We start from the raw sequence: 15,999 nt of genomic DNA, 5'->3' as shown, positions 1-15,999 counted from the left end.
CCAGTCTAACATTAGAATATGCTTTAATCTGAACCGTTATGGCTCTGGTTCTGTGTTCACATTTGTTGGTAGATTGACGTCCAGCCCTTCTAAAGCTAAACTGTTTTCTTTTAAAGATTGTCCTGAGTTTAGCTTTACGTGTAGACCCAAAAGTTCAAACTTTATGTGTTTGTTAAACATGTTTGGTGTGTTTCCAGTACAGCTTGTGGCCAACTTTAAACAGGGCTTCTTGTTTGTAGTTTTTTTCTTTTTCTTTTTTACCCAATCAACGACTCCTTGCCACTCGTCCTGAAAAGCCAGAGTTGGGACGTTAAAGACTAATAGTTGTCTTGTTGGACAGATTCTCTGGCTCTGAGCTGTGGATGTCTGCAGCTCCTCCAGAGTTACCACAGGCCTCTGCTTGCTCAGCCTGTCAGTCTACAGATGTGGCCTCGTCTCGGTAGGTTTGCAGTTTTGTCCTAAACCTGCAATTGGATCTGCTGGATTTTATTTAAGGGTATCAGAGTGAATGGAAATAAATTACTGCCATGCAAGATTTTTAGTTCCATGTGTGGAAGTGGCACAGATTGGATTTTTGGGGTGTGGAACGATCGGAATTGGGCTGTTCAGATCGCAGCGGAAAAAGCCGTGTATGGGTCGCATTTGCCTGCCTTGAACTGGCCGATTCAAGTCCAGCCTGCAACTCGTTTGTAATGTTGTGGTTTGATTTTAAACAATAGATCTTCGAGGAAGAGCAGACCAAAATCCCTCTAGAGCAGGAGTGAGTGATCCCAGACCTTAAGGCCTGGTGTCCTGCAACTCTTAGACGCCTCTCTGGTCCAACACACTTCATCAAGTATCTGAATCATCTGCAGTCAGATTCTCTAGGCTCCCGTCAATGACTTCATTATTTGACTCGGGTGTGGTGAAGTAGAGACGCATTGAAAAGTTGCGGGACACCGGCTCCTGAGTCCTGGAATTGCCCACCCCTGATCTAGAGGAATGTTTGTTGGTCGTTATTGTTTCCTAGATGTCCTATCAGCCAAGAGGTCAGCTCCTTGTTGACAGGGTCAGGCTGGTATAGCTTCCTTCTCTTTACAAATGAAATCATCATTGGGAAATTGCTTCTTGCTGTTTTTGCTTTTATCTTGGTCTGAAATTAGTTGTTTAATCTGAAAAATGGAAGCGTGACAACAAAACAGGATCAGGATGTTTCTGTCAGTCAACTCACTGAAGATCTTCGAGAAAAGAGAAGTGGTGTCTCAGGTCTTCCTGTCTAAAGATGCCGTGGTTTAAGCTCGTTACCTCCCGCCTCTCCTCATGTTCCTCCTGCTGCTCCGCTGTGCTGTCATCTTCCTCCTCTCTCTGTCCTCTGCCTCTCCTCCCTCAGAGCCCTCAGATGAACTCGCTGAGCTGGCGCTGCAAGGGTTTGACCCTGTCGCCCTGGACAGGTCCTTCTCCTATCACCTGCACCACTGTCCCTACCACCTGCGCCTCCTCAGGATCCAGCTGACGTGCGGCCTTGAGCTCTCCGACTGTCTCCACGGTCAGCCTCTGTAGCCCGCGTGCTTCCCCCCTCCGCCCCTCCCCCTCCATGCCCGTCTTGCGCCTTCGGACCGGTACAGGCGGAAGATGGCTGCCGTCGATGCCCTCTGAGCTTTGCATCAGCTGTAGCCTCCTGCGTTGGTTGTCATGGCTTGGTTTCCTGCCTGTTGTTGCCTGTCTGGTTTTTCTAGCGGTGGGGCTGTTTCATGACCACAGTGTTAAAAACGCTTGCATGCTGACCGAGGAAGGCAGCATCGTCTTCCTCTCTGTATTTAGCTGACAAAATTTAGAATCATTTACAGAGTAGAAAATTAAATTAAAAAGTAGGACTGAAACGATTAATTGTGATTAATTGGAGCTTGAAATAATCATCAACTAATTTAGTAATCGATTAATCGTTAACTTAAAATTTGAAAGAAAAAAACACTCAGCCCTGTACTTAGGTAAAAACTGTAAGAAAAGTTTCTACATTTTTGCTTTTAAGATGAAAACATCCTTCTTTGTCTCTAAGTATGTTCTTTGCTGAACTCGTCAGGTTCAAATCCTGTTAGATATCTTAAGCATATTTTGCTATCCAGTTATTAATCGGTTAATCAAAAGAATAATGAGAATAATCAGAGACTCACAATGTGAAAACATTCTGTAAAAATACAATGAATATCAATTCTACACAGAAATAGATGACGTCATTTTTTTTTGCTCTTCCCAGAGCAGCAAAAGTAAGATAACATTTTAATTACACAGTTAGGATATATGTGAATGTGATGTATTATGTAATTGCTTAACGTTTGGATTAAAAAAACATAAGCAAAAATTTAAAATAAACTTATGATATGTATAGTAGTTTTCATTTAGCAGATGTGAAGCATCACTTTTACCATAAAGACAACGATCTAAAGATAATTATTCTCAAATGAGAATCAGGCCCTCTGGTTTAGTTTCAGGTTTGTTGGAGTGGATGTGAGAAGAGCCATTTTTCTTCAGCACTGATGTGTTTTCAGAGAGCATCGTCTGGTGTTAATGGCACCAATTAGGCCTTTTACAGAGCGAGAGCGCGACTCGGTGTCAGTACACCGCCGCTCTCCCAGGAGGCTTCATGGCCAGGTGGCCCATGTTGGAGTGGATCATCAGCTTCTGTCATTTTCTGCTCTTCGTCGGGAGCTTCTTTGTGAATCTTTGATGCTGCTGGTCTTATTGTATTGTGTCAGTGGAAGAAAATTATTGACCTTCTTTCCTAGATACTAGAGTAGAATAGAAATTACTCTTATTTCCAGCAGCAAAGTGGCAGGCAGGCCAAAGCATTCAGATTCACAAAAAGGTGAAAATATAAAAAACAAAGTATGGATAAGAGCCTGTGCATAGTAATAGTAATAACAGCATATTTTGGATTCAAAGAAATGTGCAACTGAGTAAGTTGATTTAAAAATGTGCATGTTAAGGCTGGGCGATATGGAGTTAAATTTTTATCGTGATATTTTGCAATACTTTTGTGATAAGTGACAAGAACTATTTGTTACATGTTTTTAAGGTAATTTTGTGACTGACTCACAGCAGTTAAAACCCCACAAACATAAATAATGCTCTTAAAAAGTTTTCCCTTATTCTTTATGTAGCCAGGACTCTGGCTACATAAAGAATATGATTTGTGTCACTAAACTGCGCACAGTAACTGTATTTACTGATGCTTTTATTAAACGAATAGAGAAAATAGTAAAACTGTCAATCCTGACAATTTGAACAGTGTTGGAAAGATTTAAAACAGCACTGATGGAATTTATCATGACAGTGATAAATCAACATCTATTACGATAAACGATATGATAAATACCCAGATTAGTGCGTGTATGTTTCTACATAAAAAATGGACTATTCACAGAAAATCCTGGAATATAAACACTCATTGAGCTTGTGAAGGAAGGACCTGCCAGAACGGCTCCTTTGTGCCCCTAAGATGCAGCAGTCTGTCCCTGAATGAACTCTGAACTGTATCAGATATCAGTGATGAAGAAAAGAGATCCACTGGTCTGCTGAGTACCTGTGAGGACTGGGCAATATGGCTCAAAAATAACATCTGATTTACTTTTGTTATTACCAAATTCAATTTTAATTTATTCTTTATCCTCATTTTTTTCTTTAAAAAATTACTAATGACTTTTATTTCAGTAATTTCTTCTGTGAGTTGAAATATGAGCTTGTTCAAACAAGATGGCGGTTCTCGGGTGGGTTAACGTCACTCTGGAAACCCAACAAGTGGATTGGTGGGACTGAAAAAATTTCAAAATTTTTCCAAAAATGAAATCTTCAAAAGCAGAAAATCCGATTAATCACTAAAATCGATTTATTGCCCAGCCCTAGTACAGGCTTCTATAGTGAAGAGCTACCAGCAGGAAGTGAAGCAGAATCCTTTGGTTTTGGTCAGGGGTTGGATAATCTGGGTCAGCTGACCCACATGGAGAGCAGAACCAAACTGACTTAATATGCAAGATGTGAGACCGAAACATTTTTATGATTTATTTTTATCAGCATGATTCATGGAAATGCTTAAATATTAAGAGTGAATTTGAAGAACCTGGGCGCTTTTGTTTTTGGAAATGAAATGGAGTAAAACCTGTCAGACTGACCTAAAGCCTTTGAGAAGTGATGCTTTTTTTTGTTTGTATTTTGCTAAAAGGTTTCTAGTTGAGGCGTGATTCCCCCGGAGAATTGGTTAATTTAACCAGGTTTACTGATCCTGCTCCAGAGGTTCAGAGGTGGAAGCGCTCCGTCTTAGTGCCTGGATGCTGCATTGGGTTACAGCAGGGTCACATTTCATTCTTTTTTCTCTTCCCGTTTTCTTGGGTTGGTATTTTGTACCTGTGATGTTGGTTCTTTTTAAAGGTGGGTATAAAGAGGAGGTTCCTCCTGTCTGGGACAGACTTACTGGTTTTACTGGAAGTCATGACTACATTTAATTTTTCATTGTAGTTTCAGTCTAGTCCTACGGAGCCCCCCAGGGGACATGGGGAATTTTTTTTCTTTTGCGTTCCCTCGCAATACTTTTGCGTTCCCTTGCAAAAGATTTTGCGTTCCCTCGCAATAATCTACTGATCAGTTCATGCGGCATAATTGATACTATAAGCCTTTTTTACGGTGGAAGCCGTACTTTCTGCTTTAATACAAGCTTATAAGGTTTTTCCATGGACTATTGAGTTATTATCGCGGGGTAATAAGTCATCTGATTGTGTCTCTGTTGTGTTCGTGTCTGAATGGTTTAAAGGGCTGCTTTCTGTGCCGTTCCATCTGAGCCTTAACAGACATAAACATGCAGTAAATTAATCGATTTTTCAGTCAGTTTTTTGCACCAAAGCGTTAATAATAATAAACACGTTTTATTATTATAAAACACAGCAAACTAATGGTTGTAGACGGCCGCACTGGATTAACTTGGGGAATCTCATCTGTCCGTGTATCAATCAACTCCTAACCTCTTCTTTGTTCTGTCACAATTATCGATTTATTTAATTTTTATTATGCTCCAAACTTTGCGAGGACTGACCCCCCAGCTCACCCGCTGCCTCACACACCGAGCCAGCAGCGTCACCTTCCCATTCATACTTCATGACAGTCACTCCCACATCGACACGCCCACCACCAGGTGTCAAAGCCGCTGCTCCTGTCATATCAATAATTACTTATTTCATTCATATTGCTCTTATAGAGCCTCAGTGAAAACATGTTTATTATTATTAACGCTTTGGTGCAAAAAACTGATTGAAAATCGATTAATTTACTGCATGTTTATGTCTGTTAAGGCTCAGATGGAACGGCACAGAAAGCAGCCCTTTAAACCATTCAGACACGAACACAATGGAGACACAATCAGATGACTTATTACCCGCGATAATAACTCAATAGTCCATGGAAAAACCTTATAAGCTTGTATTAAAGCAGAAAGTACGGCTTCCACCGTAAAAAAGGCTTATAATATCAATTATGCCGCATGAACTGATCAGTAGATTATTGCGAGGGAACGCAAAACCTTTTGCGAGGGAACGCAAAAGAAAAAAAATTCCCCATGTCCCCTGGGGGGCTCCGTATAGTCCTAACCAACGTTTGGTTTGTGTTTTTTTTTATTTTTATTTTTTTTACAATTAACTTGCGTTCACCTGACCAGGTGCAGGATTCACTGTAAAATAGTTCAACTTTCCTCTGGATGATCGTTACTTCCTCACTTCTCGGTTCCTTTAAATCCTAAATAAATCCAACTTTTTAAGTACATTTTAAACTCTGACATTTCCTATTTCTTCTTCCTTCAAATTCAAAAGCTCTGTTGTTCTTAACCGTGACTGCAACTTTAAGGTTTAAAAAAAAAAAATCATATAGCCACCTTCATAAAATAATAGTGTTGTTTTGTTTTGTTTTTTGCCAAAAATAATTTTTGCAATAAAAATCACCACCTCTTAATTGCCAAAAGACGATTATTTAAGCCATTATTTTAGGAAGGTGACAGTGTTACTTTTGCCATATTTTCACTTTCAAAGTACCTTTAAACTCGGCGTCATATACTGTAATCATTGTTGCCATGGTTACGGAGGACGCAACACGTTCCTGCGTACACACGACACAACGTTCGCCAAATAACCGGTGAGAAACCTCACGGGTGTTTTTGTAACGTGGCTCTGATTAACTGAGACTCCTGTTGCTGTGCTGCCACATCTAACTGACCCTAAAAGGCCGTCTTGTCTCGTCTCGTCTCGTCTCGTCTCGTCTTTTCTCGTCTTGCTGTAGATCGGTTGTTTTGTTTTTGGTTTGGCATGGAGTGATCTAGCAGCTGCCTGAGGAAGAACCAATAAGCTCAGAGTTGGCTACTTTCCCCTCTCCTCTCCCTGCACCCAGTGATCTGGTACAGTGAAGCGTCTCTCTCTTTCTGTCTCTCTCCTCTTTAAACCGCAGGATTCGAAGGCTGCTCTATGGTGCCCTCTATCTACCCGCTGGAGACACTGCACAACTCTCTCTCCCTGAAGCAGGTGGAGGAGTTCCTCAGCAAGGTGTGCGAGAGCAGCGGGGAGGCCCAGGCCAAAACCATGAAAGGTGGGTCTAATGGAAGCTCAACACTCACTGATGTTGATGTTTGGAGAAAATTCAGCTCTTATGCAACTTTATAATATGCCTGACATTAGAAAAGGTGTCAAAAACATAAACATTTTATAATTATGTGATTGAGCTGCTCTTGTCTGGACTTGATTATGATGATGATTGTTCATAGCAGGTAACTTTGTTTTCTTTTTCTTATCGAAATGAGTTTATATTTGTTATGATGAGGAAAATAAGTAAAAATATTTTTTTTTTTAGCAATAAATCAATTAATCGGGATAAAATAAAATTCACCCGATGATTTCCATTCTGATGTGTAATATTTTTTGAAAAATAATTTTAGAGACTCTGTAATCCATTTTATTTATTTAAGGTTTTGATTGTGCGTTTTTATTTTAATTTCCATTTTATTTCCTGTTTTTTGTTGGGATTTTTTTGTGGGTGTTACTTGAACTATTCCACCTCCAGTGTAAAGTCTTCTTTACAGAATTACAGTTTATTAGTCTTTGAGGTGGTAAACTTGTATTATTGAGCCATTTTCAATATATTACTTAAAAATTCCCTCAAAACAACGTTATCAAATTGCTGGAATAATTTATCGTTCAGTAAAGTGTTGTATTGTGACAAGTCTGTTCCTGTAGGATGTTTTTAAACCGTGGTGGATTGTGGGGCTTTGACACGACGCTGATGTTTAAATATAATCAGGTAGTCTTCAAAACATACCTGAAATGTTTTCGCATGAAGACCAAAATATGTTACTTATCTACGTTGATGTCGTTCAAATGCAACATGCGTTAATAATTGGGTTGTTTTTTCAGAGGCTTGAACTAAAAACACATTCAACTTTAACCTCTTTGGTTCCTTCCTCCTTTTCTGTCCCTCTACTTCAGACTGTCCTCTCTGGTTTTACTTCACTCAGCGCACAGTTCAGACAGAAGCTGTTGGCTTTTCAAATTAAGTAAATTTACAAAGCTTCATGATATATATATTTATTTCAAACTCAATATAAAGTGCACAAACATTCTGTGTAGTAAATGTGCCAAAGTATTCTTGCTTTTGTTTCAGCTCCAGCTTTATCCCCAGTAAACGGCTTTACTTGTTATCGAGTCTCATTCGGTCCACGTCTCTCCACTCTGACTACAGTTTGCCATAATGGGTTTACGTCCAGGGAAAAGCAGAACTTGAGCCTGATGTTTCTGTTTCTTCTGCAGCACTTTCTGGTTTGTTTGACTCTCAAAGTCAGACGTCTCTCTACAGCCCTCAGCAGCCTCTGTCCTCCTCCGGATCGGAGGCGTCGCTCCGTCCGCCGGGTCAGCCTCTGTGGTGTAAGTCTAACAGCATGGTGGTTTTTATAATGTCACACAAGAGGTTGACTCCTTGATGATGGGTATCTGCACAGTGGAGTTTTTAGAGAAACTCCAATCTGAAGTAAATGCGTGACACAAAGTAGGACATGATCATTAAGTGCAAGGAAGTTTGATTTTTTTTTTTTTTTTTGGTTATAAAACAAAGTCAACAAATCAAGTGTCGCAAACTCCATTCAGAGGTCTCCTAAATGTTAAAAACAACATCATGAAGACCAGCGGCGCAAAAAATGGGTTAGCATGGCACTACGCATGTGGGTGCCGTGCTAAAAGGGGCGCCAAAATAAAGGCAGAAAAATAATTGGCATTTCAGTCTTTTTCTATAGTTACCAGCTGTTTGAGTGTAGAAACAACAAACATAAATATCTGAGACACAAACTCCTAAGTGCTATTTAGGAACGTTGTTGCTAAATAGCACTTGGTAGAAACAACAGAACCGTTTCAACAACCCAGTTCATCCCTCTTAGCTGTGACTCGATTTGTTTTTCTTTTCTTCTCCACCTATGAAGCCTCCGCCTGCTTCCTGTTGGTTTTGATGGCACACTGTTGATTTATATAGCACCTGTTGATTTATATAGCACCTGTTGATAAGACTTTTCTGCTTACTCACTTCTCCTATCAATCTCTGCTTGTATCTTTCAGAAAAGTCTTTTTTTCTCTCTCCCTTTGTTCCCGGGCCTAAATAATGAATGTGTAACATTTTTAACGACATGAGAGCCAAATTATTTTAGAATCTGGTGAAGATCATTTCTAAAACTCGATGGTGTGTTTATCGGTCGGTCGGTGTATAAAATCACCACATCAGATCAGATACCTGTTTTTTTCTTTTTAAATACGTATGCACATTTCTGTACTAGTGGCTTTTATCTTCCTTTTTTTTTTTTGTTTTCCTGGGCAGACGGCAGCATCCCGTCCAGCGCCGTGTCCAGCGCGGGCCCTTCGTCCCCGACCACCGACAGCTCCGGCCTCAACTTCAGCTTCAGCGAGTAGCTCCACCTCTCCGAGCGACCAGAAAACCTCGGCGCCGCTGAGCAGGCCATGCGAAGGACGTGTCAGAGTTTTCTTTGAGAAGCAGCTCTGTTCCCAGCCCTGCTCCAGAATGCACTCAGACTTCGACACGGACTGGAGCCGTTGTTCTCTGAACCGTCCTTCGGTTTGGTGACACATTTCCACTGAGGAACGCTCTGAGCGTGTCACACCAGCTTTCACACACACCTGTGCCTTTCATACGTTTTTCAGTGCCGTCGCGTCAAGTGCCTGCTTACTTTTTTTTTTTTTTTTAATATTCCAAATTTACCAAATACGTCAAGCTAAAAAGCTTTAAGCATTTTTTTTTATTCTGCTGATTATGTCGTCATTAACATTTACCCCAGAAGCCGACTGTCGAAGGAACCTCCTGCTGTGTGGATTTCCCCAGACTGGCATCTTACACATCCATCAGTTTATGCCTGAACTAGAATAAGTCTGTTTTCTTCTTGCTCTGTCCTTCCAATCATGGTTTCGTTTTTATTTATTTGTTCTCTTCATATTGACCAAAAAAGTGTAGGTTTTGATTTTTAAGGTTTTTTTGTTGTTCTTTTTTCAGACACAGGTTTCTTCTGTAATATTCACACCACTCTGATCGATCTGTGTTATTCTCTTGTGTGTATCTCCTGTTTATTGGAAGCAAACACATTGTAAATGTGCCTTTTTTATTTTATAAAATCACGTCAGGTAATCAGAAAACAATGCAGTGTTGGAACTGAAGAAACCACTAGATTAGGGCTAATCTGACAGCAGAATTAGGATCAGTTCGATTGCTGTATGCTGCCTCGATCTGCTGTCCTGCCCAATCAAAGTCACGTTTTAATGAAATGTAAATGATTTTTGGAGCTCATTTCTAACTACGCTCAGCTAAAGAACTGATCCAAATAAGTTTTGTCGGTGTTCCACTGACATGAGGGTCCGTGAGCTGAGGGCTGCAAGCTTTGGAAGGTAAACACCACTTCATATTGTTCTACTGTCACGATTAATGAGGAAATCATGAATTATGCTTTAAGTTCTGCACAGCTATCAGCTATTAAACTCTAATGAGGTCTCATATGGTCTTCTCTCATTTTCTCTGGCATCTCACTAGTCGTTAAACTGACTGGAGTTTTCTCCTGCTATATGACGTAGCGTAGCGCTTAGCCGGCTAAAGAAAGATGGCTGCCTTTTCCTCACGATAACAATCAATTTGATTATTTTGGAAATGAAGATATTTCCAGAGTAGAAGAAGAACCACCCATCCCTTTTATTTTACGCCATGGTAACTGTTTAGCAGTCAGCAAAGCTAGCAGTAGCATCTCTGATAACCAGCTAATATAAGCTTTTTATGGCCTTACTCTTCAAAGAGCAGAACAGTTAAGTGTATTATATTTTGTACAATCACTAGAACTATAAACTATGCCTACCAGAAGGACCATGTCCAATAAACTGGGTAAATCCAGCTTATCCAGTGCCACGTCATAGCAACCGCTATGCTAGCAAGCAGCTAGCAGCAGGTCAGCCATTTTCTAATCAGCCTTCTACGTTTCCCCACAGGTTAAACACATACAGGTCAGTTGGAAACTGTAATTTTCTTTTTATTAAAGGAAAATGTGTCAGACCTGCACATGGAGGAGGGAGAACATGTAGCCTAAAGTTAGAGACGCTAATATACTTTGCTCCAAAACCATCTGATCCAAAGTTGAATTTATCTGTTGTACTCTGACCAAAGTCTCCTAACTTTACACTTCAATCTCTCTCTCCCTCTTCTTTTTTTTTCGAAGAGCTCGACTTCAGCCTGTTAAAGCTTAGACAAAACCACACAGTAGAAACGCTTTAAGTTATAGGAACTGTCTGTCTAAGCTGAAAATGAAATGACCACCAAAACTTTGAAAAATCTGCTGTAGCGTCACATTCTGTTTTTTTTCTGTTTTTTTAAATGATGTGTGTTAGATTTGCTAGTTTTTGTCCAAACATGGGCTTTATAGCTGAATTGTTTACTCGATTGTTTGATATAGGCCAAAGAGATTGTGTGTTTGATTTGCTTCAGAGAAGCAGAGTGGCGCTGTGAACGTCTGTAAAACTGTTCAGGTCAGGCTGGTGATGCTGGACAGATGAAAAGTGTTGATGATAAAATAAAAAACGATGTCAAATTGAACCTGCTGTTTGTGTCTGGCCAAATATTAACGGCCCTGTTACATTCTGGACTTTTCACATTGTGATCAATGGCCCAGAGTCCAGACACAACAACCTTTTATTGCTCTTCCACAGTTGCAGCTCCTTTTCTCCATCCTTCATCCCCCATTCCTGCAATGTTCTTGTTTCAGTTTTACTTCAATCTTCCCCTCCTGTGTTTCCTTCACCTCAGATTATATTCCTCCTTTTTACCCTTTTCTCTCCATCATCCATCCCTTGTTTTGGTTCACCTTACTCTCTGACGTCAACCATTTCTGGTTTCAATACTTCTCCTACTTTCACTTGTCTCCCTTTTTTTGTCTTTCTTTACCAACTATATCCACTGCTGTCATCTCACCTGATAACCACATTCTCCTCTCTCTTTCTGACATATCGACAAAAATGAAAGTTCATCACCTCCATCTATAAATCCCTTGAAAACTTCTTCCAGCTGACCCCAGCTGGAAGATATCGGGACGCAAGAATCCCGATATCTTGCGTTTGGAAACTGGGCTGTCTTGATTGAAGACCAGCTGACCTTTAAAGATCATGTTGCTTCCACCTCTCGTTTGTGTCGCTTCGCATCGTTAAACACGAGAAAAGAATCAGGCCTCACTACACATGACATGCCACCCAGCCATCTGCGCTCATCTCAAACCTTGACTACTCCAACGCTCCGCTAGCCGGTCTCCAAATCTGTACTGTGAAAATATTTAGACAGTCCAGACGTCTTCAATCAGCCTAAAAGGGTACGATGTTTATGAAGCTCCACTGGCCACCCGTAGCTGTCTGCGTCAGATTCAAGTCTTCGATGTTAGCCTTAAAGACTTCTTACGTTACGACTCGGTCACTCCAGTCATAAACAGCAGTGCCTTCACCGTCCACAAGTGGTGTACAGTTCAGACTCTTGACAACGTATCTACCGGAAGCGAAGCATTCCTCTCCGTCGTCTTCAAGAAACTCTTGAAGACCCAGTTTGTCAGAACATCTCCTACTTTTAGCAACCACTGAATTTACCTCTTTGCTAAACCTGTCAACTCTGACAATTCAGATTCAGTACGGAAAATTCAAAAGTACTTTTGCTTTGTCTCGTGCTGTTGGCAATCTGATGAAAACACTAATGATGTTTTTACCGCTCCTCAAGGTTGAAGGCGCAGAACTCTCCCAGACGTCTAGAGGAAAAGGATTCACAAATACTCTTAATACAAATGGAAATGAAATGTAATCATATCATCCAAGTATCTCTGAAGAGTCACTGTGGATGGTGATGCTTTGGGTAGGAATGATTTCCAGTAACAGTCCAGCAACAAACCTGAAGACGCCTCTGACTGAAGATGCTTCATGATCATGTGATTGTTGAAAGATGCTGACATTCCCAGGCAGCAGAGGTCATGATCTACCATGTCGAATATGGATATTTTACAACTTTATTCTTGTTAAAGCACGAGAATAAAGTCAGAGAATAAAGTTGAATTCTACTGTATTATTTAGACTTTATTCTCAAAATGAACTTTATTGTTGTTTTTTACGTTTCTAAGCGTGACCCTAATAATGTCATAATATTCCACAGTAAAGTTTCCTGGATGACAAAATGAGTTGTCAGCAAGCACTGCTAATCCACCTCATTTGCTTTTGCCGTTCCTTTTTAAATCTCTGATTGGGCGCTATGAACCTGAATATCTTCCTTCTAAGTAGCTTATTGTTGCTTCTGATATTAAATGTGTAATGTCGTCCCTATTGGCAAATCCCTTTGGATGACAGAGTCTACCAAATATATAAACATTTTCTCATTTCCACGTGTGTTACCTCTTGTTTAATCTCCGTTTCTCTACTTGTGTTACGTCTTTGTTTCTTTTCTTGCTCAAATTCAGTCTTTGTTGCTTTCTCCTGCCGTCTTATCCTCTCAACTTTTTCTCATCCTCTGCTTTTGATTTCAGCCCTTAGTTTTTTTTTCCCTCCCACCCTCCATACCAACAGAAGAGTGGACCTCCTACATCTTTCTTGCCTCACCCCATTTACCTCCTCCTCCTCTCTAAATCTCCTTTAACAACAGTGATGACTCATGCCTTCCCCTGTTGCTCCTGTGCGTTGCCATGGGGACACCCCCACATCTAATTGACTCCTCCTGAGGGACTGAACGGACAGACAGAGACTGCCGACTCACCGGAAGTTAAAAAAGAAAAGAATCCCTGATGTAATTCTGTCTGGGAGACTTTTCATCTCTGACTCAAACACGGCAGTGTGTTCATTCGGCTTCGACGTTTAGCGCCGCAGCTTCTTTAATTTACTCCCTTAACGAGGTGACAGCTGTTTTCCAGCAGGTCGTCTGGAAAAGCCTAATCAAAGAGCGGTCGCTTCCCACCAGGGTGAAGAGCGCTTTGTTAAAGCAGAATGGATTGTAAGAGGCTTATCAAAAGCTGATTTCATTTGAGAAACGCCGCCAGGACAAGTGCGGGGTGAACAAACTGCGAACTGAGGAAATAAAACGCACTCAAAAGCTTTGAGCTTTCATAAATACCTTATCATATATCATAGTGACTCAAACATATTTTAAAGCTTTGAAAAATTATTCGTACACCTTGAATTTTTTTCGGCATTATGCATAAACTTAAATCCACATAATCACACCAAAAATACCCCAACTACGTAGGGCGTGAATCTGAAGGAACAGCAGAGCATGGCGGTGGCAGCATCATGCCGTGAGAAAATGAAGTAGTTCGGGGCAATCCTGGAAGAAAACCTGATGGAGACTGAAAAACATAATTGGAGTAAAATAAATTGGTAGAATAGTCAACAAAGTCCAGACATAATAACCAATAATAAAAAAAAAAATGGCAGAAGCTTAAAATGGATGGTGTCGGGCTCCATCTAGACTGACTGAGTTGTTTCCCCAAGACGTTAAAACTGCTTGTTTGAAACTCTGCATCATTACCTGTGTTTCCATTACAAACCTGCACAAAACTGATATTCTGCTAATGTTGACAAAAATAAAATACGATTTCACGATTGAGGTGTTTCCATTTATTGAGAACATCAATTAAAATCACACCTGAATAAGTTATAAGTTTATAAAAAAAACATGCTGCGCCATCATCCTCCTAACACTTCCTGCCATCTTCTTCGTCTTTTCCGCCTCCAGTAACATCCGGTTGTTGATCATGTGACTTGTGCGATGCCATAAAAAAAGAGAGGAGAAGTGTTCCCACCGCAGTTTGCTGACTACACTAATTTCGTACGAAAAACCTCATTCTGGCGAAAACTTTTCATCAACAAATTTTTTTTTAACTGACGTGTTTTCATGAAGCAGATTTATTTTTTGAAAATATCAAATTGCGCAATGATGGAAACGCTGCTCTGAAATGCATTGAAGTTTGTGTTTGTAACCTGATAAAAGAAAAAGAGGTGGGAATTATTTTCAGATTCATGTGCAGACGTCACTGATAGACGGTCATCAAACAATGTTACATATTCCTTTAACTGTCGGCTTCAACTAAAGACTAAAGAAAATGAGAAATTTTCCTGTCCTATATCTGAACCAGTTCCTTTCAGTTTCGTCTCTCTCTGTGTTCTAAAGTTAAAATGCTCTTTTTTTCCCCCCTCTTCAGTCACTAGACTATTACAGGGTTACAGATAATGATAGAAAGGTAAAATTATTCTTCAGCCTGTTGAATTTCAATAAAAGCTCCCTCTCAACTTTTTTCTCCATTTTTTTGTTTCATTGGAGCATAAAAAAATGATTTTTTATTTTTTATTTAAGAGGCAATTATGTCTTAAACTCTTGACTTTCATTCTGTCTGGTGAATTAACTGAAGAGGAGGAAGCGTTAAATGGGAGCCGCTGCCCGTCATTCTGATGAGAGAGTTATTTCCCCTGGACAGTTTGACATTGAGTCATGCAGTCCTGGCACCAATCAGGGTTCCTCACAGATTTCATTTAAATGTACGGGAGAGGAAAAGAGTATGGAAAAGTTTTTCTTTACAGACTTCACACACAAAATGAGTACTTAGACATTCAAAATGGAGGCTTTAGTAAAATCGTGGATCTCTTTAGAATACGCAAACATTTTGCATCCATAACCGTGTTTCCTGATCTGCTTCGTCTCATCCTTTAGATGACCTGATGAAAACACAGATGGTGTTTTTACCGCATCACAACAAGGCTGGAACTGATGCTGCAGGCGCAGAACCCCTACATATGTCTAGGGAATAGTTTCACAAAAACTATCTTTAATGGCGTCGTAACCAGATGATCAAAGTATCTTCAGTCTTCGATGATGGTGAGGCAGGAAGGATCTCCGTTTGCAGTGAATCTGAAGAGACCTCATGTCTCATAACATCCTAACTGCTCATTATCCTGGAAGTAAAGATGATATTCCGCAGTGCCATGACCTGGATGACACTATCGGTTGCTAATCCGCATCATTTGGTTTAGCCACTCATCTTTAAATTTGTGTCTAGCTGAATGGTTAGAAACCCGGCCAATGAGATGTTGGGACTCAAGATTATAATTAGGGCTGCTGTAAAAGAATATTTTCATAATCGAGTACTCTATAGAATATTTTTAAGATTAATCGAGGAATCGGATCTCTCTCTCTCTTTCTGCACCATTCCAAAACCGTCATGGTTCCGACAGCAGAAAAGCTGTCGTAGTCCAATCATCGCGCCACGCAATTCAACAATGCTTATTTGCCCTAAACCCTGACAAAACGCCGAACAATTCAACACCATGCTGCTAGCGCTAAACATCTCATAGGGAGAAGTGAGAGCGCTGCCTACCACAAGTAATGAACACGGTGCGCTACATGAAACAATTTAACGAAGCTTCAAGGCAGATCAATTTTACTCGAGGAATTTTAAAA

The 15,999-nt window shown here is 40.3% G+C and overlaps 1 protein-coding gene across 10 annotated transcripts in view; it reads left to right on the top strand.

Annotated features, from left to right (window-relative positions):
* ppip5k1b (diphosphoinositol pentakisphosphate kinase 1b) overlaps positions 1-11,124 on the top strand; it is a 56,058-nt gene extending 44,934 nt beyond the window's left edge. For 8 of the 10 annotated variants that reach the window (XM_088006528.1, XM_088006530.1, XM_088006533.1 and 5 more), the window contains 3 exons: positions 6,457-6,594; positions 7,809-7,922; positions 8,860-11,124. In XM_088006528.1, the coding sequence (XP_087862654.1) occupies positions 6,457-6,594; positions 7,809-7,922; positions 8,860-8,951 (344 nt within the window). In that variant the 3' untranslated portion in view covers positions 8,952-11,124. Of the gene's footprint in view, positions 1-1,369; positions 1,526-6,456; positions 6,595-7,808; positions 7,923-8,859 lie in introns of all 10 variants that reach the window. The other 2 variants (XM_088006535.1, XM_088006532.1) reach the window with 2 other exon arrangements.
* The last annotated feature ends 4,875 nt before the right edge of the window (positions 11,125-15,999 follow it).

Source organism: Poecilia mexicana, unplaced genomic scaffold, assembly GCF_051168715.1.
Source record: "Poecilia mexicana isolate PSO_F unplaced genomic scaffold, ASM5116871v1 scaffold_6, whole genome shotgun sequence".
Lineage (NCBI taxonomy): Eukaryota > Metazoa > Chordata > Actinopteri > Cyprinodontiformes > Poeciliidae > Poecilia > Poecilia mexicana.
This window is presented reverse-complemented; position numbering and strand designations above follow the sequence as displayed.